At 41.4% G+C, this 26,765-nt stretch overlaps 1 protein-coding gene and 1 non-coding gene across 2 annotated transcripts; both read left to right on the forward strand.

The window, feature by feature from the left end:
• Nucleotides 1-1,129: 1,129 nt before the first annotated feature.
• ABCB10 (ATP binding cassette subfamily B member 10) lies at nt 1,130-26,507 on the forward strand. Its single transcript, XM_056852601.1, has 13 exons — nt 1,130-1,484; nt 8,402-8,602; nt 11,919-12,121; nt 13,175-13,309; nt 13,977-14,123; nt 15,084-15,219; nt 19,344-19,439; nt 20,739-20,948; nt 22,096-22,175; nt 23,249-23,429; nt 23,654-23,697; nt 24,646-24,680; nt 26,186-26,507. The coding sequence occupies exons 1-13, from the start codon at nt 1,130-1,132 to the stop codon at nt 26,445-26,447; spliced, it is 2,085 nt and encodes a 694-aa protein (XP_056708579.1). The 3' UTR covers nt 26,448-26,507.
• Nucleotides 9,235-9,306, forward strand: TRNAT-GGU (transfer RNA threonine (anticodon GGU)). The gene has a single exon. It is a non-coding gene; the product is annotated as a tRNA-Thr (tRNA).
• Nucleotides 26,508-26,765: the final 258 nt, after the last annotated feature.

Genomic DNA, 26,765 nt, shown 5'->3' on the forward strand with positions numbered 1-26,765 from the left:
ATAACGTTTTCAAACTCTTAACACATCGGTGGGAATACACAGAAAGCGCGAACAGTATTTTTTATAACGTTTTCAAACTCTTAATACATCTTTGGGAATACATAGAAAGCGCGAACAGTATTTTTTATTTCACAGTGGGTAGTCGTGTTAGTCTGTCTGCAGTAGTCGAAAAGGGCAAGAGTCCAGTAGCACCTTAAAGACGAACAAAAATGTTTTCTGGCAGAGGGTGAGCTTTCGGGAGCCGCAGCTCCCTTCTTCAGATACAGCTAGAATGTGAATCCATCTGTCTTTAAGTAGAGGAGAGTGAATTCAGACAAGCGTTAGTATGTCAATGTTAACAGTATGTAAATGTGACTAGGTAAATGCATTGTCTTTCGTTTGAATATCAACTGTAACTGCTGAATTACAGTTGATATTCAAACTCAAGTCAATGCATTTACCTGTGCTGAATAAGGACCTTGCATTCATGGCTCATGACCAATGCTGATTTCTCCACACCCATCTCTCCCCTGGACATCGCAGACTCTTCTGCATGCCACACCTCATCCCATCACGCCTGCTATTCACATTGACATACTGTTAATATTTGCATGCTAATGCTTGTCTGAATTCACTCTCCTCTACTTCAAGACAGATGGATCCACATTCTAGCTGTATCTGAAGAAGTGAGCTGCGGCTCACGAGAGCTCACACCCTGCCAGAAGATATTTTTGTTCGTCTTTAAGGTGCTCCTGGACTCTTGCCCCTTTTCGACTACGGCAGACAGACTAACGTTTCAGGTCCCCTGCAGGAAGTGGCCGCGCTGGCAATCGGACTCTATGGCACCGAAGCCCCTCCCCCAAGCCCCGCCCTCCTCCAATCCCCGCCCTCCTCCGGCTCCGCCCCTTCTCACCAACGGCCGCGCCTCTTCGGCGGGGAGGCCGCGAGCGGCAGGGGGCGCTGCGGCGCTCCGCCCCCCGGCCGGGGATGCTAGCAGGAGGCCTCGGTCGGCGGGAGCCTTATCGGCGGGCGGCAGGAGGGGCCGGGGCGGGCCCCCCTGCTTAGGCGGGCCCGGCGCTTCATGGGGCGGCTCTGAGGCGCCGCCTTCCCTCCCTCCCTCGGTCCCTCGCTGGGCTCCTCGGACGGCTCCATGGCGGGCTTGGCTCCCCGCCTGCCCTCGCTGCCGCTGCTGTGGCGGCGCCGGCAGCGCTCGGCCTGGGCGGCCTCTCCCCTGGGCGGAGGGTGGTGGGCCGCCTGCCGCCCGCCCGGCAGCAGGGGCCGCCGGCAGGCCGCCGGGCCCGGCGCCTCCCGCCTTGGCCCGCCCCCGGCCCCCGCCCGCGCCGCGGCCTCGTGGGCGGCTGCGGCGGGGGACCCGCGGGAGAAGGGGGCCCGGCCCACGGCGGCCGCGCCGTCCCTGCCCGCCGGGCCCGGAGGAGGAGGAGGAGGAGGATCTGACGCCAGGAGGCTCCTGGGCCTGGCCCAGCCCGAGCGCTGGAGATTGACAGGTAACTGACTGTGTGTGTGTGTGTGTGAAGTGCCGTCAAGTGTGTGTGTGGGTCAAGTGCATATCTGCACATTTTTTAGTTACTGCAAACAATGTAACTGACAGGTCGTGTGTGTGTGTGTGAAGTGCCGTCAAGTGTGTGTGTGTGTGTGCCAAGTGCATATCTGCACATTTTTTAGTTACTGCAAACAATGTAACTGACAGGTCGTGTGTGTGTGTGTGTGTGTGTGTGTGTGTGAAGTGCCGTCAAGTGTGTGTGTGTGTGTCAAGTGCATATCTGCACATTTTTTAGTTACTGCAAACAATGTAACTGACAGGTCGTGTGTGTGTGTGTGTGTGTGTGTGTGTGTGTGTGTGTGAAGTGCCGTCAAGTGTGTGTGTGGGTCAAGTGCATATCTGCACATTTTTTAGTTACTGCAAACAATGTAACTGACAGGTCGTGTGTGTGTGTGTGAAGTGCCGTCAAGTGTGTGTGTGTGTGTGCCAAGTGCATATCTGCACATTTTTTAGTTACTGCAAACAATGTAACTGACAGGTCGTGTGTGTGTGTGTGTGTGTGTGTGTGTGTGTGAAGTGCCGTCAAGTGTGTGTGTGTGTGTCAAGTGCATATCTGCACATTTTTTAGTTACTGCAAACAATGTAACTGACAGGTCGTGTGTGTGTGTGTGTGTGTGTGTGTGTGTGTGTGTGTGAAGTGCCGTCAAGTGTGTGTGTGTGTGTCAAGTGCATATCTGCACATTTTTTAGTTACTGCAAACAATGTAACTGACAGGTCGTGTGTGTGTGTGTGTGTGTGTGTGTGTGTGTGTGTGAAGTGCCGTCAAGTGTGTGTGTGTGTGTCAAGTGCATATCTGCACATTTTTTAGTTACTGCAAACAATGTAACTGACAGGTCGTGTGTGTGTGTGTGTGAAGTGCCGTCAAGTGTGTGTGTGTGTGTCAAGTGCATATCTGCACATTTTTTAGTTACTGCAAACAATGTAACTGACAGGTCGTGTGTGTGTGTGTGTGAAGTGCCGTCAAGTGTGTGTGTGTGTGTCAAGTGCATATCTGCACATTTTTTAGTTACTGCAAACAATGTAACTGACAGGTCGTGTGTGTGTGTGTGAAGTGCCGTCAAGTGTGTGTGTGTGTGTCAAGTGCATATCTGCACATTTTTTAGTTACTGCAAACAATGTAACTGACAGGTCGTGTGTGTGTGTGTGTGTGTGTGTGTGTGTGTGTGAAGTGCCGTCGTGTGTGTGTGTGTGTGTCAAGTGCATATCTGCACATTTTTTAGTTACTGCAAACAATGTAACTGACAGGTCGTGTGTGTGTGTGTGTGTGTGTGTGAAGTGCCGTCAAGTGTGTGTGTGTGTGTCAAGTGCATATCTGCACATTTTTTAGTTACTGCAAACAATGTAACTGACAGGTCGTGTGTGTGTGTGTGTGAAGTGCCGTCAAGTGTGTGTGTGTGTGTCAAGTGCATATCTGCACATTTTTTAGTTACTGCAAACAATGTAACTGACAGGTCGTGTGTGTGTGTGTGTGTGTGAGAAGTGCCGTCAAGTGTGTGTGTGTGTGTGTCAAGTGCGTATCTGCACATTTTTTAGTTACTGCAAACAGTGCAACATCAACCTGATTAAGATTGTCAGACTGTGTGCAATTCAGTAAGGACAGCATCTGGGAGGACAAGCCTTTTCCCCCATAGTATCCTAATCAAAAGACCTGAACAAGGTTGTTTAGGATAGGCCGTTTGGGAGGTCATTCATTTATGTGTGTGTTAAGTGCCGTCAAGTGTGTGTGTGTGTGTGTGTGTCAAGTGCATATCTGCACATTTTTTAGTTACTGCAAACAGTGCAACATCAACCCGATTAAGATTGTCAGACTGTGTGCAATTCAGTAAGGACAGCATCTGGGAGGACAAGCCTTTTTCCCCATAGTATCCTAATCAAAAGACCTGAACAAGGTTGTTTAGGATAGGCCGTTTGGGAGGTCATTCATTTATGTGTGTGTTAAGTGCCGTCAAGTGTGTGTGTGTGTGTCAAGTGCATATCTGCACATTTTTTAGTTACTGCAAACAGTGCAACATCAACCCGATTAAGATTGTCAGACTGTATGCAGTTCAGTAAGGACAGCATCTGGGAGGGCAAGCCTTTTTCCAATAGTATCCTAATCAAAAGACCTGAACAAGGTTGTTTAGGATAGGCTGTTTGGGAGGTCATTAATTTATGTGTGTGTTGTGTGTGTGTTAAGTGCCATCAAGCATGTGTGTGTGTGTGTGAAGTGCCGTCAAGACCATTTCTTGTGGGTGTACCTCTAAGCAAAACAATCACCATTTTCAGTGATTAAGACCATTTTTTTCTTTCTAGTAACTATTTAACCTGTAAATCCTTATTAATGCTGGAACCAAGAATGCACTCTCTTCAGCTGTTTAACCAGATCTACTACAGCTGTGTGTGTGTGTAAAGTGCTGTCAAGTCACAGCTGACTTATGGCGACCCCTTTTTGGGGTTTTCATGGCAAGAGTCTAACAGAGGTGGTTTGCCAGTGCCTTCCTCTGCACAGCAACCCTGGTATTCCTTGGTGGTCTCCCATCCAAATACTAACCAGGGCTGACCCTGCTTAGCTTCTGAGATCTGACAAGATCAGGCTAGCCTGGGCCATCCAGGTCAGGGCTACTACAGCTACCCACTGAAAAAAGGGCTTTGATTACAGAGATCTGCACATTTTTTAGTTACTGCAAACAATGCAACATCAACCCGATTAAGATTGTCAGACTGTATGCAATTCAGTAAGGACAGCATCTTGGAGGACAAGCCTTTTTCCCATAATATCCTAATCAAAAGACCTGAACAAGGTTGTTTAGGATAGGCCGTTTGGGAGGTCATTAATTTATGTGTGTGTTGTGTGTGTGTGTTAAGTGCCATCAAGTGTGTGTGATTGTGTGTTAAGTGCCATCAAGACCATTTCTTGTGGGTGTACCTCTAAGCAAAAGAATCACCATTTTCAGTGATTAATACCATTTTTTCCTTTCTAGTAACTATTTAACCCGTAAATCCTTATTAATGCTGGAACAAAGAATGCACTCTCTTCAGCTGTTTAACCAGATCTACTACAGCTACCCACTGAAAACAGGGGTTCGATTACAGAGATCTGCACATTTTTTAGTTACTGTAAACAATGGCCATTTATTCATGGAAGGTTTTGCATTGGATTTGCCACTGTATAGATGCAGTTTCCCCCCTTCCGAATTCTCAAAACTCTGCATGGGGGCATATTGTTTAGTTTGGAGAATATGGATGGGGGAAAATTCACTCATTTTTTTAAAAAAAAGTTGCTTCAGGGTCCCTCCAGGATTAGGGGCCCTGAAGCTTAAGCTTCATTAGTTTCATAGTAGAGCTGCCACTGCCCTGGGGATGGAATCCATGCACAGTATCTTACCCTCGGCTGTTCCCCGATACTGTCATGCCCCTTCCTAGCGGTATGGTGATATCCAGCCGTTTTCCTGGAGAGGTGGCATGTAAATCTTCTAAATAAATGAAGTACAAAAGGAGGCCCTGTAACACCTTAAAGCAGGGGTGTCTTAGACCATTTCTGCACGGGAGGTTTTGCCTTGGATTTGCCGCTCTCTAGATGCACATTTTCCCCATCCAAATTCTCAAAACTCAACAGTAAGCCCCCCCCCCCCCCGCAGAGTTTTTAGAATTCGGATGGGGGAAATGTGCATCTAGAGAGCGGCAAATCCGAGGCAAAACCTCCCGTGCATAAATGGCCTTCGTTTATTCAATTTTGCAGTCCTTAGACCAAACATAAAATGTTTGCCGGTACATTGCCTTACCCAAACCGGCAGTATAAAACAATACCTTTGGTTAAAACACTATGCAAAATATTACTCTCTTTAAAAAGCAGGAGTGTCAAACTCATTTCTTACAAGGGCCAGATATGACATAAACGTCACTCGGTCGAGCTGGGCCATGTGTATCATATAATTTAATGTCGGGTACCAGAGATTGGAGGGAGGAACATTAATAATTTGAGATATGCTGATGACACTACATTATTGGCAGAAAATAGTGAAGATTTGAAACGACTGCTGCTAAACGTGCCAAAGCAGCTGAACATAAAGAAAACAAAAGTATTGACTACAGGAGAATTACACAACTTTAAGGTTGACAATGAGGAAATTGAAATTGTTCAAGACTTTCTATTCCTTGGCTCCACCATCAACCAAAAGGGAGACTGCAGCCAAGAAATCAGAAGGAGATTGAGACTGGGAAGGGCAGCCATGAAGGAGCTAGAAAATATTTTGAAGTGTAAGGATGTGTCACTGGCCACCAAGACTAGATTAATTCATGCCATCGTATTCCCTATTACTATATATGGGTGTGAAAGCTGGACAGTGAAGAAAGCTGATAGGAAGAAAATAGATTCCTTTGAAATGTGGTGTTGGAGGAGAGTGTTACGGATTCCATGGACTGCCAAAAAAACAAATCAGTGGGTTATAGATCAAATCAAGCCTGAACTGACCCTAGAAGCTAAAATGACTAAACTGAGGCTGTCGTATTTTGGTCACGTCATGAGACGACAAGAGTCACTGGAAAAGACAGTCATGCTAGGAAAAGTTGAGGGCAGCAGGAAAAGAGGAAGACCCAGCAAGAGATAGATTGACTCAACAAAGGAAGCCACAGCCTTCAATTTGCAAGATCTGAGCAAGGCTGTCAAAGATAGGACATTTTGGAGGACTTTCATTCATAGGGTCGCCATGAGTCGAAAGCGACTTGACGGCACTTAACACACACACACACACACACCAGAGATGCAAACTATAGAAGACACAGGCAATTCAATTAATGATATTATTTTTTACTTAAAATACAAACAGGCTTAAAGTAGCACTCATACAGTATTTTATTTAACCATCTTTGATAATTGACATTTTGGGACGGGGGTGGGGGCTGCCTCAGCTAGTGAACCTGCTGCAGGCTCCTCAGCCCAGATCAGGAGCGTGGTGGTGGTGGTAGCTGGCTCATGGGCCAGATAAGAGCCGTCAAAAGCTGGATCCGGCCCGTGGGTCTTATGTTTGACACTCCTGTCTTAAAGCTTACCTAAACGTATTGCAGCCTAACCTTTTGGAAAGTCAACGCTCACTTTATAAAATAGAGACAAACTCACCAAAAATTATGCCGGAATAAATGTTGTTGGTCTTTAAATTGCAACTGGTCTACTGTTACATTTTATTGCATCAGACTACCATGGCTTCTCCTTTGAACTAAACAAAGTCTCCCCACCCCTCGTCTGAATTGTACCAATGCACTTGTTAGGAGTCATTGTCTCCTAAGAAAGGGTGGCAAATTTGTTGTTGCCTGGAGGGATTGGGGGAGTTTTTTGTCCTGTTCCTATCAGCTTCTTATCATTTCCCTGCCCTCATCCCTATTCTGAGCCAGGGCAATGAGAGGGCTCATTTGCTTTCAGTGACAGCATGGTAGGTAGACAGAACTGAGGGTCCGTGTGGAGCTGTGCCACCAGTCTTGTCCATTATCTGACCTTTGATTGGCTAAGAAGCCATTTCAAGTCAAAACAAAGATGGCGCCAAAGCAACAGCAGATCAGGGGAACACAAGCACAAAAATGTATGTGAAACAGGTAAGAAGAACTTTTAAGGGTATTTTTTTCACATACACCAAATGACAGCTTTCATACTGAATATCATTTGATATCTCTAACGCGGAGTAATGTGTCCACTTTTGCATGATTCTTGTAAAATATCCACAGGAGATGGAGGATTTATAGAGGGTCTTGCTGATTACTTAATTGCAGCTTTTGGATTTTTGGGTTGAAAGTTTGTTTCAAGCTAAAAACAAACCTGAACTAGTTTGTCTACCTACCACATCGCTGTTGATTTTTCCAGTATCTGTTTGATCTTAATACTGAGCCTCTGGCATCTTCCAATAACGTTCTGCAGACCTTTATGAACCCTGGCTTTATTTCTTAGCATCTGCTCAAAAACTTTATTTAATCCATGTTTTTCCTGTCATTCCTCAAAGGAGCTCAGGATTGCGTAGAGTTCTGCAGTCCTCTGTTTTGTCCTCACAACAACCCAGTGAATTGAGTTAGACTGAGAGGCTCAAAGCCTCACAGTGACTTTCATGGCAAGGAGGGATTTGAATCTGGATCTTTCCAGGTCTGCTCTTAACCACTATATCATACTGGCTCTTTATGCAATAGGTAGCTATGTATTTTATTGTTGTTGTTTTTAATTTATTCAATAAAATAACAGCAAAATAAATCAAAAAAACCATACAGCAATCTTTATAATTTAAAATATATATATGTAAACTTTAAAAAATATTTAACCTAATTTCTATATTACAGCTTATTTCAATATCCTCATTTATACTACCACACCAAATACATGGTTTAGTCCTCTATAAAATAGCTAGGCTATCATTACAGCACATTGTCCTTTCTCACCCTTGATTATAAGATTTTCCATTTTATTTACAGTTCATAACCATAGCTCATCTAGGCTCATTGTATCACCATTTTTCTGATGTTAGCTTAATTAATACATATATTTTTTTAACCAACCATTCCTCTATCTTTGGTATGTATTTTATTGTTAATTGCATTATACTTATCACTAATTCATGCATTATTTTATTTTTTGTACCACTTCTTCATCGAACGATTCTTGAAACAGTACATTCAGCAGCTGGAACCGTTCAGATTACTATAATTACTCATTATAATTTTATCTCTACTTGACACACTTGTTGATTTGGGCGTTACCAGCCCTTCCACACGCACTTTACAATGGAGGTGATGTCTTCTGCAAAAGTCATCCATGTTAATCTTACATGGGACAGAGGAACTGTAAAGAGGAAACTATTTCGTAATACTTTTTTTAAAAAAATGTAAAATTGATGTTTTCCCCCCTAGCTGCTGTTGGCTTTCTGACAGTTTCCAGCGTCATCACTATGTCTGCCCCTTTTTTCTTGGGGAAGGTTATTGATGTCATTTACACAAATCCATCCGGTGACTTCACTGACAACCTGTCCAACCTCTGTGCCTTGCTAAGCGGAATATTCCTCTGTGGTGCTGCTGCCAATGCAACCCGCGTCTACCTCATGCAGACTGCAGGTAACCCCCAAAAGTAAACATAAATGGCTGGAAAAAGTTTCAGACTAACGGTCACATATTTAAGGTTATGTTCTTTGGTTTTAGGAGCCCCGTGGCACAGAATGTTAAGCTGCAGTACTGCAGTCAAAAGCTCTGCTCACGACCTGAGTTCGATCCCGACGGAAGTCGGTTTCAGGTAGCCGGCTCAAGGTTGACTCAGCCTTCCATCCTTCCGAGGTCGGCAAAACGAGTACCCAGCTTGCTGGGGGTAAAGGGAAGATGACTGGGGAAGGCACTGGCAAACCACCCCGCAAACAAAGTCTGCCTTGGAAACGTCGGGATGTGACGTCACCCCATGGGTCAGGAATGACCCGGTGCTTGCACAGGGGACCTTTACCTTTTTTCTTTGGTTTAATTGGGGGAAATTGCCATTCCCTAATTCTGTAGTGTCAGTTGCTGTTGTAGATCAGAATTCCCACTCATAAGCATGCATGCTCTGGGGAGGTGGGAAAAGTCCCTTCTGTTTGTTTTGTTTGTTTGTTTTTTGATCCTACGTTGTTAACAGGTAACTAATGTGCATGGCAAGAATTTGAGCATGTGTGTTTCTGGGGCTTTGCAGAGGCTGTTTGCATATTGTTCCCAGAAATAGGGGAGGGGTTGTGGCTCAGTGGTAGAGCATCTGCTTGGTGTGCAGAAGGTTCCAGGTTCAATCCCTGGCATCTCCAGTTAAAGGGACTAGGCAAGCAGGTGATGTGAAAGACCTCTGCCTGAGATCCTGGAGAGTCACTGCCGGTCTGAGTAGACAGTACTGACTTCAATGGACCTTGATGGTCTGATTCAGTATAAGGCAGGTTCATGTGTTCAAATTTCATACCTTTTCTGATTTACATTCATATGCTGGGTCCCCGGTAATCTCAAATCAGTGACTAAAATACTGTAAAGCCAGGTGAAAAGGGTTCATAGTGTTAACTACTCAGCAGAAAGAAAGCACTAAAATTGTGAAGCGCTAACATAGCGAGACCCTTAATTCTAGTGCTTAAGTGATCACATTTAAATATAGGCCAAGAGCTCTGGTAGTCTTTACCTCTAAAAGCAAATTATATGTTGGGTTGAGAATCTGTGAACCTTGCAAGCAGACACAATATTTCCCTACTGGGGAAGTGACACAGGTGAGCCAATTAAATCCTCGTCCTCAGGGGATGAGGGAGAGCTACGCTACACGTTGGTAGATCTGGTCAGACTGCGATGTTATTATGCAGTTAGGTTCTAAAGCAAAGTATGTGTCTGATGCTTCATCATTTGTGGGAACTGAATGGGGAAGTGTGTGAAAGCAGTTTTCAGATCCAAGTGATGGTGATGGCTAATGAATCCATGTAAAGGTTGGGCATTCTACCTTCATTAATACTATATATTTAGTGCCATCATGTCAAGGATGTCCATTAGCAGTTAACCTATCCTGGCTTCAATAATGTTAAAAAGAGCATGAACCTAACAAACAGAAATGGTCTTAAAAGGCAAAGACATATTGGGATAACGTATTAATCTTCCTGCTCCATGCAAAAAGGTTCTATGGCCTTCAGGATTTTTTTTGTTTTGTTTTTTTGTGAGGTTTCGGGGCAGAGGTGGCAGTTGGAAGGGTCTGAAAGGCATACATTTGTGCCTGGAGCTCTGTGCGTGGTCCTTTAGACCCTGGCCGGAATCAGTGGGTTTCTTTCCCACTGTATGGACTATGGTGCACGCAACACAATAGGTTGACAATAGAGTTCAATTAATCACGTATCTGGATTGTACTATTTCCTGTTACAACCTTTGAGAACTTGATTTTCTAGAATGGCTGCACTTTTTAAAAAGAGATCATGAGGGACTTCAAACACGTCCCTCGTGATCTCTTTTAAAAAGTGCAGCCATTCTAGCAAATCAAGTACTCGAAGGTTGTGACGCTCTATGCTGGCTTGGGCCCAGAGCAGCACTTCTGTGGGCAGAAGGATTTCTGCCACAGAGCATGACTTCCTTCTTCTCCCACTGCAGCATCAGATGCAGTCTGAAATGCTGCTGCGACTAAGGGACAGGGACCCGTCCCCCGAGAAGAGTATTTTGGGGGCACATTGGGCCACAGTGGGAGGGGGAGGCAAAGTCACGGTCTGCAGGTGGAAATTCTTGCACCCATCGAAATGCTGCTGCTCTGGATGCAGCTTGCTGATTGACTGCTGATTCATCAGAGATGTCAGGCAATGAATATGTAGCCTACAAAAGCTTGTACTTTAAAAATGAAAAAAATTAGTCTCTGAGATGCCAGTAGTCATACTCTCTCTCCCGTGAGTTTAATAAAGGTGGGGCTCATCAACTGATATCTAACAGCTTGGAAAAGTCATGAAAATATGTAAAGAAATCAGAAAGACTGAATTAATTCAGTAAATATTTGTGTAACTATTGAAATTTGTAGTTAATACACAAAGGCAACAAGTGAAACATTTATTTAGTATCAGTCCACCTTATTTGCAAAAGAGAACCTGCAGAAATTAGTTGTTAGCAAGTTTTTGAAAAACTTCAAGAGCAGTGAGTATCACATTTGCTTTACTAAAATTTACTATATGAAAGAGAGCAAAGGTATTAAGTTGATCCGCTTTCTGTGAAACATTGCTGGTAGGGTTAGATATTTATTTACCATATTTACCCCCCCTTTCTGCCCTCAAGGCCACCAAGGCTGCTAACAGATTAACAACATACATAATAAAAACACGTCTTAAAAGCCATTAAAACCAAACAAATACACATCATTAAAAAAATTAAAGCCAAGCTCAAATACACATACAAAAACATAAAAACAACAATTTATCAGCAGGTGACAATTAGGAAGAGCTGAAGAAAGCTCAAATATGTCTCAATATTTTCATTTTTTAAGACCTTTAAAAACCAGGTAATTCTCAAAAGTCTCAAAAATTAATTGAGTTTATACCATCTGTTGCTTAATTTTTAAAAAAATTAAGCCATGGTTTCATTGTGGCTTTTCCCAGAACACTAGATGGAAAATGCATAATATATTTTTCTTAGCATGTTATAAAATTGTGAAATACTGATTTTTTTGCCAGAAAATGTTCTCTGTTTTTATATGAAATGCTAAGACATGTAGGTGATCTAACTCATTTTGTAATTATTCTTTGTCCAAATATTAACTGTAGACAACAATACAGTTCTGTCACATATGCCCTGCTATTCCAGCCAGCATATTTTCTGTTGCCTTTGTTACATGGGATAAGTTGCAAATTAATTTGGGAATTAATAATGTAGCTAATGTGTAAAACCTTTTGAGCTGTTCACACATTCTTGACCCCTTTAGGACAAAGAATTGTGAATCGACTAAGAGCAACAATGTTTTCATCTCTTTTGAAACAAGAAGTAGCTTTTTTTGACAAAACCAGCACTGGAGAACTGATCAATCGCTTATCTTCTGACACTGCACTCTTGGGCCGTTCGGTCACAGAAAACCTTTCTGATGGGCTAAGAGCAGTGGCCCAGGCTTCAGTTGGCGTTGGTATGATGGTATGTGCCTTCCTTGTTTTTATCACTTTGCCTCCTTTTATTCTGCAGATTCAAAGTGCCTGGTGTGGGGGGTATTCAACAGTCTGCTTGGGAAGCTATTGTGCTTTGTAGATGGTACAAATATTAAGAATGTATTTATTTAATAAAAGACCACTACGTGGTCACACAGACAGGGAACCGTGCTTGATCCAGGATTCAGATTCTCCTCCACATTTTTCTTATGTCATGCAAAATCACTCTTCACCACCTGTTTCCTGTCAGTGGGAATTAGAATTGTCATAGATACCTACATTTTTTAAAAATGTGGACAGTAGAACAAAGATTGTGATACGTGAGGCTGGCTCTATAGATCCACATGGAAGAACTGCTTCTGCACATGAAAGATTCCTCATGTGTAGAAGGGCACCCATTGTGCTTTTTGAACACTAAACTGTTCACATTTTGGAGTGAAGTCAACTATTTGGGCCCTCGACCATCACAGGGTGAGAAATGGAACGTGAGAGTCTTGATTTTTGCTGCATGTGTTGCTGTGCTGGCATCCAAGCACCTTGCTTCTTATGATCGGAGGTGGGAGGAGATGGCATGTGTGGGAGAATCATAATTACTTAAACCGGTAGCCAGATTGCATCGTTGTTTCACAGTACCCTTTTGTGATGCAATTGCGTCATGCAACTTGTGTAGAGTTTGCTTACGAAAGGGAGCATTGGCTATGTTTGCTGTTGTCACCTCCCCACTTCTGAGTACAAATGTTGCTTATGGCGTTTGATAATGGTTGTAGCATGGTTGTAAATTATATTGCTCAACAGCAGGGATTGGAAATTTTCATCTCATCAATTCTTACCCTGTCTCTGTGGGCTGTATATTTGTTTAGAAAGTGGGTTTTCCCCCTGTCCCTGCTGTATTGGAATGCTGATAATGAAAAATAATTTTCAAAGACATTTACAAAATGTTTCACAGGGAAACTGCACTTCATTACATTGTTTAATTCATAGATCTAGTGGAGGCTGTTTAATTGCAGTACAATGTTGATACTAATTTGCTTTTAATTTGCAGTTTTTCGTTTCTCCCAAACTTGCTATGTTTGTTCTGAGTGTGGTGCCACCTCTGGCTGTCATAGCTGTGATTTATGGAAGATATTTACGAAAACTGACTAGAATGACGCAGGATTCCCTTGCAGATGCAACGCAGGTAGACTCCTACCCGTCAATTTTTTTTTATAAAATTGAAAGGTAATGTTGGGTCAAATAACTTTTTATCTAAATTTTGCCTGTGGTCACATATGTTTCATTTTTAAGGGGCTCTCTGATTCCAGTCCCAAAATATGTCTTGACCCAAGCACAAAGGTTCACTTAAGGAAAAGGAGGTGACGGTGGGGATAGATCATAGAGGCTTAATTCCTTACTTTTTTAACTGGAAGCAAAGGCTGAGCTAGGAAGTTACCTCCCTCATTGGTGGAGTATAATTTCCTTCTTGTTTTTCTTCATTCATGAAGTCTGGTTTGTATTCATATTATTGTAATACTAAAGTCAAGGTTTATCTGCATTGACCCTCTCCTGTGGTTCTCTGTGAACTTTGAACCATTATGCAATCACCCTGTATGACTCGGCATGTCCCCCCTTGAAGTGCTGGGGTCATCTCAGTCCCTGCTCCAGCTCCCTGGAGTGCCAAAAGGTGGAAGTTCCACCTTGGCTCATTGCATTATGCTAGAAGCAGTTAGGTAAACACCAATAGAAATTTGTACCAGTTGTGAGTATCGTTTTTAAATCCAATGACAAGAATTTGAAAGCCCGTCTGATCTTGTTTTCAAGCATACCAGAAAGTGAGCCAGCTGAATTGCATTAAAAATCTATTACAGTTAGCTGAAGAACGGATTGGAAATTTACGAACAGTTCGAGCTTTCGGCCAAGAACTAAATGAAATGGGGAAATACAGGAGCAAAGTTGATTACGTGCTGCAGTTGGCCAAAAAAGAAGCAATAGCTCGAGCAGGATTCTTTGGAGCAGTAAGTATATGAAGAAGGTGAGGAATCCACAGTGTTTGTGCAATGTCTCTGGCTTATTCTTGAGTGCATGGATGTGTGTGACATAGACACTGTTGTGCTCAATTTCTATCTGTAATTTAATATATTGGAAATAATTTTCTGTAAGGGCATTATTGTAAGTCTTTAAGGTGAGAGTTATATCTCCGGACCTGGTACGATCATGGATTGCATTTTTGTAGAAGGCTTCCATGTTAGCATTGGCCCCACCTTTATGTAGCTGCCTTAGAGAATTCTCAAACTGTTTCTTAAACGCCTCTGAGTGTAGCAGGTAAACTTGGGGACAGGAATTCTTTACATGGAAATTCTGGGTCCCTACTGTGCCTGCCTGGCATCAGTTTCCCCTTTAAATTGCTCTTTCATCAGATGCGTGTGTCCCCTGGTCTTCCCTAAGAGCAATTGGTGGCTAAGGGTATATTTCTTACGGAGAATGTTTAAAGACTTTTCACCTTTACCAGGGCTAATGGTTTTATAACTGAACAAATGCAAAAGGCCTTTGGTCCCAGAATGGGCAGAGCAGAGGGACAGCACAGGTACAACATGGAGTGTATGAAATACTAAAGTTACCATCGGGTTTTCATAAATACCTTTCAAAATTTAACTGAATTAAGGTACTGAATATGCCTTCTCTTTCACACCCCCATAGGTTGCCCTTGCCTAACTGTCCCCCCCTTGTTCAGCTATATCTCTGAAAAGGACTATGGACCAAAATATCAGTGCCTTCTGTCTAATTTTGGCAGTCAAAGCAGCTAAGGTCCTTCCCCTCCCCAACTGCATTACACAACTTTGTTATAAGCCAGAAGATACAGATTTTCAAACACAAGTACTTGAATATGAGTGTGTTTTAGAAGATGCTGCTTTAAAGGATTATGTTACTTTTGTTACCTTTTCAGCATGGATTATTTCCCCTTTTTCTCCCTCCAGACTGGGCTGTCCGGCAATCTGATTGTGCTCTCCGTTCTGTACAAAGGAGGATTGTTGATGGGCAGTGCCCACATGACTATTGGAGAACTGTCTTCTTTTTTAATGTATGCCTTCTGGGTTGGCATAAGCATTGGAGGTATGGATCAGAAAAAGTACCCTTGTTTAGTGCTTAAAAATAAAAATTAACATAGGCAAGGTACGAGTTCCCAAGAGAGCCATGAGTGTTTAAAACAGTTGCTACAAACATCTTCTCCTTTTCGCCCATAGCTTATTACTGCTAGTTTGGTAGTCTACTGCAAAATTACTGCAGCCCTTTATTTGAAAATTACTGCTTTCGGGTCACTAAAAGTGATATAGCTGGAATGAATGATCTGAAAGCATTATACATGGAGTCTGCAAAGAATTTGCATCAGTAGCAGCGCAATCCTGAGTGGGGGGGGGGAATGGGTCAGGCCCAGTGCTGCCTCCTGAATGGCTTGCTGGCCTGAACATACAAGGGGAAAATGTAATTAAAAAAACAACGACCTGTGAAACTGCTCTATAGAGTTTTACAAGGCTATGCCACCCTTTTTGCCAGCGCACGTTTGTGCCAGCGAAAGGGGACATTCCCAGGGTGAGAGGGCTTAGGGAGCTAACTAAAGCAAGCTCCGCCCCTAGGAACCCCCCCTTTGGCACGAGCCCCTGCATAGGAGCTATGCCCCCATGGCAGCTGCAGTGATGCTCAGGCAAGGCGCTATTGTGCCACTCCCCACCGCCTTTGTAAGTGGCCCTGCACTGGCATAGGTGCCACTTGAGATGGCGTAAGTGGCATCCATGCTGGCGCAGGGGTGACGCCGGCTCCTAACAGCTTTCACACACACCCTTCAGGATTGCTCTGCCTCTAACCCTGTAGAATGTGGTATTAGTAACAGAATTCAGCTTCCTCAGAATCTTTCTCTTAAAAAAAATTCTAGTAAGTATAGTTGCCAAGGTTTGCTAGGAAATGGGTGGTGCTTGCTGAAACCTCAAGGCAGGTGTTGCTGAACAAGGTTTCCAGTTTCAGTACCCATCATAATTCTTTGCTTCTCTCCAAAACAAGAATACATTACTGTATATAAAACTATCAATGGTAGAACAAACTGGAGTTCTGCATGTATTATGCAAATTAAATGCATTTTCGCAGTTTATGGAAGTTGCAGGAAACTTTTCTTAGTACAGATTTTTAAAGTATGTAATGTGTAATATCAGTAGACTGTTTTTCTTTTGCCTGACAGAATTGCAAGTAACATTACCATCAGAAATTAAATGAACATACACCCATGTCTAGTTTTGTATAATTGTATTAGGATAAACAGAGCAACAGTGGCTTAAGTAATGAGGCCGTATTGCGTAGCAGCTATTCCATTAGCTGAAACCAAAATTGCAGCTGTAGGAAAATCTTAATACCTGGGGCATTCTCCATTCTGAGAAGCAGAATATTTTTAGTCCCTATACTGCAGCTGAGTCAGGGTTATGCATCTATGAAAACTTGATTGGGGAAAAGAAATAGGGTATTCACATTCTTTTCTCAACTTTGCTGTAATACAAACATGAGCCAATTCACTCACCCCATTCAGCACACTAGAAGGTGATCCATTCAGCACTCATTTGGTGATCTGAACTGGTGTTGAAATATCCAGACAACTTTGTTTCCACAGGCAAGTGATAATGTGTGTGCTGAGATAACTTCCTAATTTACTAAGATAGTTTTCCTTCAGGTTCTACTTGGAAACAATTAGATTTTCTAGAGCTAGCAGCTGATTCAAAGGAGCTGAACACAGTATAAAAACACTGTTGCTAGAAGTGTTTATACTCATTGCTTGATCATCGCTGGTTAAACCAGGTTTGCAGGGGTTTGTCACTCTTCAGAAAGATGCAAAAGCTATTTGAACTAGAGGCAGCAGTAAGACAAAAAGAAACAGGTCCTCTTAACACCACTTTCAGCTCTTCTAAAACCTGTCCCATGTGTTACCTTCTACCATTATTGCAGATATCAACCCAATCTCTTAACACAGAGGTTGACTCCTCCTTATAAAACAGTCATGACAGCTGCAGATAGGCATGTAAGAAGATAAATGTCCGGGGAGATTCCAAAAGGGTGGTGGTGGTTGATTTTTTTTAACTGGGCGGGGAGTATGACTTGTTTTCAGATGAACTTGGTGGCAAGGGCAAGAGTTCATACAGTGCCTTTTTTGTTTGAAAAATAACACTCGAGCTGCTTTTACAAGTGCCGGGGCCTCCCAATATTCATGTTGTGAATTAATATCCTTTCTGGAAGCCTGTCCAGATGACTTCCTTTCTTACTGGAAGCATGCTGTATTTCAGGATCTAAAAAAGATTTTCTGAATTAGCACGTCTGTTATAGAACACTGTGAACATCTTTCCCCAGCTGACTTTCACAAATGTCCGGGAACACTGGTGGTACGGGCTAAATTAGATTGTCTCCTGTATACTTCCCCACCCCACTCCCAAAAAACCCTGCAAGTGCTGTTTGGACTGTAATTGTTCAAAGGGTCACAAGCTCATTACTGGTTATCCATCATCACATTTCCCCCCTCCTCTTGCTGTTTGGAAATTAATTTTAGTTTTGCCAATTGTGGGTGTTTTCACCTCCTCTCCCAAGATTTTTTTCCAATCAACAGTCACCTTCACCCAGTCTATATTACCTGCTTTCACAGAATGCCTCTCAGGGATACATTCCCCTGTTTCGCTGCAACCTGCTCCTCATTCCATTCCTCCCTTTAGATCACAGACAACGTTTTCAGTTTTTTATTAATTTTTTTAAAAAGAAAGGAGGAAACCTTTCCAATTGCCAAGACAAAAGTGTAGAAGGGTATAACATGTAGGTGGGGAAACATCCAATGAAACCACTTTGAGCCTACTAATTAAACATAATGAATGTATTGCAATAATGTGTACAATCAAGGTAACAATAAATCGTAACCGGTATAAGAGAGCATCAAGTTGCTACATGCCAAGTGAATGCACATGAGAAAGTGAACAGGAGAAATTTAATGCTCCAGCGGTCAACCTGCTGGTATGAGTAGAGGCCGTGGATGCAATGGGACTCAACCGTGGGGAGCTGGTATGTACATTGCACAGGTTATAAAGGAGGCCTTGGTTTGGGAAAAACCACGTCCTCTTTAAAAATGCACACCTGTATTTATCATTAAAGGTCGAGTGCTTCCCGTTGTACCATTCCAGCAAAAGCACTCATTCAGCTGAAGTAAATCAGAGCCCCTTAATGATCACGGCAGAGATTACCGTTTTCCATGCACCCATGGCCATCTGTTTAGTACAGCTTTTCAAAAGGTTCTTTGCTGTGCTCTTGACTGCCTGGAAAGTGAACACAAAGATTCCCACCCCCCTGGCCCCCACCATGAATATTCTGCACCAAAAGCAGCACAGACTGGAATCCAACCCATTATTATCAGTGGGCTCTGAGCAGATCTTCCTAGAATTTTCTAGAAAAAGTTGACTTTAGGATGCCACAGTTTGGATCAAGGCTGAGTTGTAAGGGTTTAACTGATCAAAATAAAAAGTACTCCCCTCACTGTTATCTTGAAAGGGGGAAAACACAGGAGTTACTGCATTATGTATTCCAGCGATGTATTAAGAGTTTGAAAATGTTACAAAAAACATTGCTTTAAAAGGGTTTTTGGATGCCATGACTAAAAAATGGTTGGAAGACGTCTTCCCAGCTAAAGGGGCCAAACAAAGTGCGAACAGTATTTTTTATAACATTTTCAAACTCTTAATACATCGCTGGGAATACATAGAAAATGAGAACAGTATTTTTTATAACATTTTCAAACTCTTTTTACATTGCTGGGAATACATAATGCGGTAACCCCCACAGTTTCTGTCTCCCCCCCACAAGCTGCTAATAAAATTAGGGGGATGGAGGTTTAAACCCTTTCTTCCTACCAATGCACAAATATTACTGTATCCTTTCCACTTATGACTAGTTTGACTGGATTTCTGAATCAGTTGATAGCCATGCAGGAAGGTTGATTTGCCGTCACATTTCATGTGTATGTTTGGTCTTAATTTCACTTCTCTTTAACCGTACAAACTGTTTTAACGTCTGTGAAACGTGCTAGACTTGTTTTTCAAGTTGTGCATTTATAGAATCATTTGAATGGGCATTCAGTAATTGAGGTGTTGCCAATCTGCATGTCCTGTGTGCTCCTGCTCAAGCATAACAATAGCTTGGTGTTTCCCCCCCCCTTTTTTTCAAAGGCTTAAGCTCTTTCTATTCAGAGCTAATGAAAGGATTAGGTGCAGGAGGACGCCTGTGGGAACTTATTGAGAGAAAGCCAGAACTTCCTTTTAATGGTACGTCCTTTATTTCATTACAGTTTTACAAGGATTTTCTTTAACTTGTCTAATGTCCAAAAATAGTTTAAGTAAAAATAAATTAGCTATATTTCTTATCAGAAATTTTGCAATACAATTAATTTAAAATTAGAATATTTGTGTGATAAGCATTTAAAAGCAAAAGCCACATTGCGTGTTGGCAGCAAAAAACAACAGCCTTGTGACACATTAAAGGTTGTTGTGGAATGACCTGATGTCAGCTCACTTGTATGTATGAAGTGGCAACCACAGTAGGTATGCTTTCTAAGTGCCTTTTACTGGCTGCCGGAGCAGGAATGGAAGGGCGGGGGATGACCCAAGGTCCTAGTGCGCCTCCTGAGTCTGAACCAATCTATGAATGTTTGCGAGGTCACACAGGACCTCATCTATACTATGAGGTCTATGGACCTAAAGGGGGGATTGATGGATTGCTGCAGCTGGCCCAGGTATTGGAAACTCCCGAAGGCTCCCAAAGTCTCCAGGAAACTCCCGAGGGCTCCCAAGGTCCCCAGTCCAAAAGTCTCAGGTGCTGGGAAACCCTTAGACAATGGAATAGAAATAGCCATGAACCAGACAGGATGCAGAATGTAGACTGAAAGGAGTCAGTAACTAGAATAGAAATAGCCATGGCAGGATAGGGAGTGAAGGTCAAGACGCCCAAAGCTCAAATACTAACAGTCACGTAAGCAAAACTACTAACCACAAAGTTGGCAAAAGCAATGATCGCTGACCCTGCAAGACGCAAATCGCTGACACCTGGGGAACCCAGATATAGACATTACCAATACCCAGGCCCACCACGGAAATCCCCCAAAATTCAGAAGCCATGGAGATAAGAGAATGACATGGGACAAGGCAACCAATAGATGGTGTAAGATAAAAGGCGCTCCTAATATGGGCAATGCAAAAATGTATAAATGCTGAATCCTTGGGCGGAAATCTTTGGAGAACTGATTTCAGCCCTGCTGTGCTGTGCTTTTCTCCTGCCGGCTTAATAAACAACTCCTTTACTGATGCCTGAGTCGTCTTTTCCTTGGTAATCGAAACTATAGAGGTGTGGGCCTCTTGGCCTCCGGTCTCTTGGCTATCACAGCCGAATGCAGGTAGAGACTACCTAGTATACAGGTAGTCTATATAATATACAGGTAGAGACTACCTAGCCTTATGAAAGATCAGAGAGGTCCCATGTGAGCAGAAATGGAACTTGCAAGAGTTGTTACACCACAGTGTTTAAGGGCAGTATATTTCTAATGTTTTCATTTTCATTTTTTCATTTAGAGGGAATAGTATTCAACCAGGATGCTTTCAGAGGTGCACTGGAGTTCAGAAATATTCAGTTTGCATATCCAACTCGTCCAGAGACTTTAGTTTTCCAGGACTTTACCCTTACAATCCCAGCAGGCTCCGTCATGGCACTGGTTGGCCCAAGCGGCTCTGGCAAATCGACGGTTGTCTCTCTCCTTCTTAGGCTTTATGATCCAATCTCAGGTAAGTAAGCAAGTATGTGTGTGTCTAGACCCTAAATAATAAATACACCTTGCCCTCAAGACCAAAGCTGTATTCCTTATGCTGTTCTCTCTTGAGAAGGAATAGTTGCCTTGCTAGCTTGCATAGCTTCCTGTATGCAGTGACTTCTAGATAATGTGGGTGTGTTGCAAGGTTCTGTGGTACTAAGTGTTAGGAAGGGACATCAGCTGATGCTCTTGAAAGCAAAAATTAACTAGTAGAAAGGTTTTTTCATTCTCAGTCCTGAGTGTTTTCATTCATTCATGCATAAGAAAAAAATAATGAAGTGGGTCTAGAGAAACATATTAAGGTCATCTTGGCATTTATACAGTTTATCTTGAGGCAGCGTTTCAGATGAGAAAATGGCTTCCATTGCCTCAAATGAGCAGTAATATAGGACAGAATAAAAATGTACCATTCCATAAAATCAGTTACATAAATATCAATGAAAGTGGGCTATTGAGTATTGAAGATTGGTGGAAATAGAGGCATATCATACACAGCTTTTTGTACATGGTAAGTTTTCTAAGCCTTACATTTTCCCATAAAGTTCAAACAATACAAGGGAAGCATATGTTGCTGAGTTGTCTTTTGAAAACCTGTACAAGAATTTAAATTAAAATAATTTCCAACTAAAGTTTTAGAGGCTTTTTTAAAAAAATATAATACTTAGACCATAGTAGTACATCCCACCTACAGTATATCAGCTCAACTGTTTCTGGCTATTGGAAAAAAAATTGTGGGATATTTGTACACCACTTAACATTAACATGGCATTTTACTTATTAGCCTTGTTTATTTGTGCTTTATATAATGTTTCTGTTCCCACAATTCTCTGAAATAGTTGGATCTGACAGCTGCTGGCATGAATCATCATTCCATGCTCAAGAGAGATAGATGCCTCTGAAGAGGCAATTGGTATAGGGTGATGCTTTCTTCTCGTATTGAAAGTACATGAAGGAGCTAATATTACAAATAATAAGCACTGCTGTTTTATAAAGTAACTTACAGCATATTGTTTTTTAATCTCTGTTCAAGCTAATTTCCCTCAGCTGCTGCTATTCTTTCTCTCTTCCGCCCCTGATATTTATAATTTTACATAACTACAATCACTTGCTTTGTTTAACAGGGGCCATTACTGTTGACGGGGTTGACATTTGTCAGCTAAATCCTCTGTGGTTCAGGACTAAAATTGGAACTGTAAGTCAGGTAAGGAGATAACTATTTTAACGCCTTTTAAAAGTACTTATTGACATATTTAAATCTGTTGTACATAATGGACAAAGTTTTGAGAAGAGGGGTGTGTTTTTCCTTCTTTTTAACCCTCCAATCAAGGATCTCTCTCTGTGTTTTTCACTATAGATAGAACTGGTTAGTACTGCTAACCACTTAACTTTAGAAAACTACTCGACACTAAAGTTTTCGATGCAGTGGGCTGTACTTTATATCCCTTTTACATAATGTGCCCACACATTGCAGCCTAGTTATTCTCTCTTTAAGCATAACCTTATTCTCCCAGAGTGTACTCAGTGATATACAAGGATTGCAATACAGATGTTATCCTCTGTGAAAGTAGGGCAGAGATTCGGTCTTCTGTCTTAGCTTTTTTGTGAAGGAAGGTTTTCTCCCCCTCTGTTCCTCTGATCATAAGTCCTGGCTGTTTAGATTGCTTAGAAATTATTGGAGCTCTGGGCCTGGCCTGGGCAGGAAAGGGCGGCCTAAGAATCCAATAAATCAAATTATTTTAAATCCTGATTTATATGCTATATAATGTATTTATATACATTGTACTTATTTTATTCGTTGTTAGCTGCCTTGAGCCCTACCTTGGTTGGGAAGAGGCAGGGTAGAAGTAAATAAATAATAATAATAATAAAGTAAGATGTATATAATGAGTACAGAGTCATTTCTTCTTTATTTGATTTCATGCCTTTAATATTTGCGATTACACATGTGAGTACTACAGCCAAGTATACACCATGTGATCTTAATATTCTTGCGCTGAACAGAAGATAAAAGTAAGCCACTGCTGTAGATATACTTGCTTGTTCACAGTGAATTCCTGTGTGGCAGGTGACTGCTTTACCTTCAAAGAAAGTTTTAAAAACTAGTTAATGTTATTGCACTGGTTTTGGGCAAGGAGAAGATTCTCAACACTTAAGGCATTATACACAACAGGTCTTCTTAATTTGTTTTCACAGGACTGCTTTTCTTTGTAGGGTTATCTTGACATGTATTGTGAACCTGTATTACCATACTTGCTGTTCTTTTACACATATTAGGAACCGATTTTGTTCTCCTGCTCTATCGCTGAAAACATTGCTTATGGTGCAGAGGACCCTTCTCTGGTAACTACCAAAGAAATCGAGAGAGTCGCAGAGATAGCAAATGCTGCTAATTTTATCCAAAACTTCCCCAAAGGATTCCATACTTTAGTTGGGGAAAAAGGTGTTCTTCTTTCAGGTATGACTGCATCTTTCAGAGTGCATTGGTGAAGCAAATATGCTTTTGTTGTTCTGATTTTTAAGTTTCATTAATAATGTATTTAACATGCCTTTTTAAAAGTGTTCCAGCAAAATAAGAGGAGATAAATTGTTACTGCTTATTTTTAAACCATAGTACTACTCATTAAGAGATAAAATGGCAACATTTGCTTCAAGTCTTTAATAATGGTATTTTTATGTTAGGTGGACAGAAACAGCGAATTGCGATTGCTCGAGCTCTTCTCAAGGTAAGCCTGACTGAAACCAGCTGGGTATTTTTCACATATCTGTGTTAAAGGAAAGGACGAGGTTTATAAAAAGGGTATAAAGTTGGTTAGTAGGAACTGGAAATATGTTTATTTCAACATTATAGTTACTATATATCTGTTACTTTTATGTCCAGTACTGCTTTCTGGATAAGATAAAAAACAGATTGTTATGTATAGGTCATTTCCCATTGGCCTGTTCTTGTAGGAACAGTCCCTCATGAGTCTAGGAAGATATTAATTTTGATTAGAATGTCAAATACTATGCAGAATTAGTCTCCAACCTAAGATCATTGATTTCAATAGGTTTAGACTGGATTAACATCTAAGGATTTTTTTCTGATGCCATGGTCATACTAATTGCATATTGTTAGTCTCCATTTATAAATGTAGAATTCTTCCTGTTTCTTGGTAATCAAGTAACAGTACCACTCTAAGAATACTTTGGTGGTAATAAGACCCATTGAGAAGACCTGAGTCGGATTTTGAGTCGACCTGTGTCAGCTGACACTGTAACTTAACTAAATAGAAACTCTAATCTGTACATAGAAGAAAAGCTTTGCCAGATGAGTACGTTTTGGAGGGGGAATCTTTTTTCCCCCTGTTAAGCAATAAAAATCAAGTTACATTTTTATCCTGAAAAGTACTCTGTCATAATTGAGAACCAACCAGTCCAGGATCATACTGTTTCATATCCCTACTGAATGTAGATTGTAAATCTTTCAGTTATATTAGCAGTAGGAATGATGGAGCCATCAGAGAAGCTTAAGTATTTCACAATGCTGTATTTCAGTTTTCGTAACGAAATATATCTTGCATCTATCCTTCCTGATATAGCTAATGAATTTAACATTCTAATTTTCTCTTAAAATTCACACACTAAGCAACCTTTATCTTGCCCAACTGAGTCCATTTCATTTTGTTCTTTAGAATCCAAAAATTCTTCTTCTTGATGAAGCAACAAGGTGAGTAAAATATACAGTGGTTTTGGCTATGAGGAGTAATGTTTTAATTAGAAGAAAAAAATGATATTGGGGCACCTTGGCCTGATTCTCATCTCTGCTACTGACGTTGTGCCAAAGCATTGATTGTCATTTCTTGTATGGAAATGAGCATCACGCTTTCCAATTTCTGTGCTACCTTGGCAGACCCTCTGTCCAATATTACATTATAAAAAAGATAGGAATTTCTGGTCATATGTTAAGTGTGACTTTTTTGCACTTCAAATATGAAATGGCAACAAAGTTGTTATGGGGTTTGTTCCAACGATGCCCTCATGTGAAGGAAATAGCTCTTCTGTGAATGGCAGATTATTCTGTCAGCAGAAGGGCACTGTTGCATCTAACCCTGTATATTTCTTGTAAATAGCAAGAATCTGTTGTTCAAGCAAGGTACAGTGGATTGGATCCAAAGCAAGAGTTTACACATCAGCAGAAATGCCTTCTGCTTGCAAGGGGAAAGGTCTGTTCTCTACAGGTCACCTCTCAAGCTGCAGTCCATGTGATTCCCAGAGGGGACCCACTCCCCACTCGAGCAGGAGCTGCAGAAAATAGAGGTTGCAAAAAAGAGCCGTTCTCCAAGTGGAGTTCTGCTCATATTTCTTTGGATCCAGCCCAGTATTTCCTCTGAAGCATGAAATGCTGTTGGAAAATTGAGTATACAGGTTGAGTACCCCTTATCCGAAAATCCAATATCCAAAACTTCTGGTGAGATAGTGACACCTTGTTTTCTGATGGTTCAGTGTACACAAACATTGTTTTATGCACAAAATTATTTAAAAATATTGTATAAAGTTACCTTCAGGCTATGTGTATAAGGTATATATAAAACATAAATGAATGTTGTGTTTAGACTTGGGTCCCACCCCAAGATATCTCATGATGAATATGCAAATATTCCAAAATCCGAAATAATCCAAAACACTTCTGGTCCCAAGCATATCGGATAAGGGATACTCAACCTGTATATACATTTGTGTGAAATCCAAGGACAAGGGTTATGAACCAGAGCTAGCAAAACACCCTCTCATGGCTCCAGCACATCATGAATATAAAGCACAGACTAATGGAAGACCTCCTGGGATGCTTCACATGGTCCACTACTTCTCAGGCAATACAGCCTGTGGGGATCAGTGTAGGGCAAATAGAAGCTATGCATTCTTTATTGGATTTTTACAATGAGTGTAGGGTCTTCCTGGCTTGGCTTTCATCCACTGCAGAAAAATAACGGTCCAGCTGGATTCCTGTTGGAGCTAATGTGTCAAAGGTGACATGTGCTGAATGACTGTTGTTTACCTCTCAATTCAGTGTTTAAATTACTTTCCATAAATAAAGCAATGCTCCTTTGTCTAAAGAAGGCTTGGCTTCATTAAATGCCCTTAGAATATTTTATCTCCTGAAAGACTATAGTAAATGGTTAAAATCAAGCTGGTTAGTCAATCTTTTTGTGTTTCCTTCTCTTCATGAACTAGTGCTTTGGATGCTGAAAATGAATACCTTGTCCAAGAGGCACTAGATCGGCTTATGGAAGGGAGGACTGTCCTCATTATCGCTCATCGTCTTTCCACCATTCAGAACGCAGATTGTGTTGCAGTTCTTGACCAAGGCCGAATTATTGAGTGTGGAACGCATGAAACGCTGCTTGCAAACCCAAATGGACTTTTCAGCAAACTTATGAAAAAACAATCTTTTGTCCAGAATAGTGAAAGTTTTACAATAAATGTAAAATCCTGAAAGACAGCTTTTTGTAACCAAAATAGAATGTAAGGAATAGAAATGTAAAACCTTTTCAGTAATTTAATTTATGTTACATGTACTATATACATATATAAATTTTTATATATATTCTCCCCCCAAGAATTTGAAAACTTGGTTGTGGTAACCTTTTTATTCAGAGTTTTAAATAATTTTATGTGTATGAGAAAATCCAACACTGAAGTGCTTTCAGACTATATTTTTCTATTTTTTTAATTTAATGGATATAGTATAAGTGTCTACCTAATATTTTTTAACCTTAGCTAAAATATAAGATGCTAATTTTACAGCTGAATT

This window comes from Euleptes europaea, chromosome 7 (genome assembly GCF_029931775.1).
Source record: "Euleptes europaea isolate rEulEur1 chromosome 7, rEulEur1.hap1, whole genome shotgun sequence".
NCBI lineage: Eukaryota > Metazoa > Chordata > Lepidosauria > Squamata > Sphaerodactylidae > Euleptes > Euleptes europaea.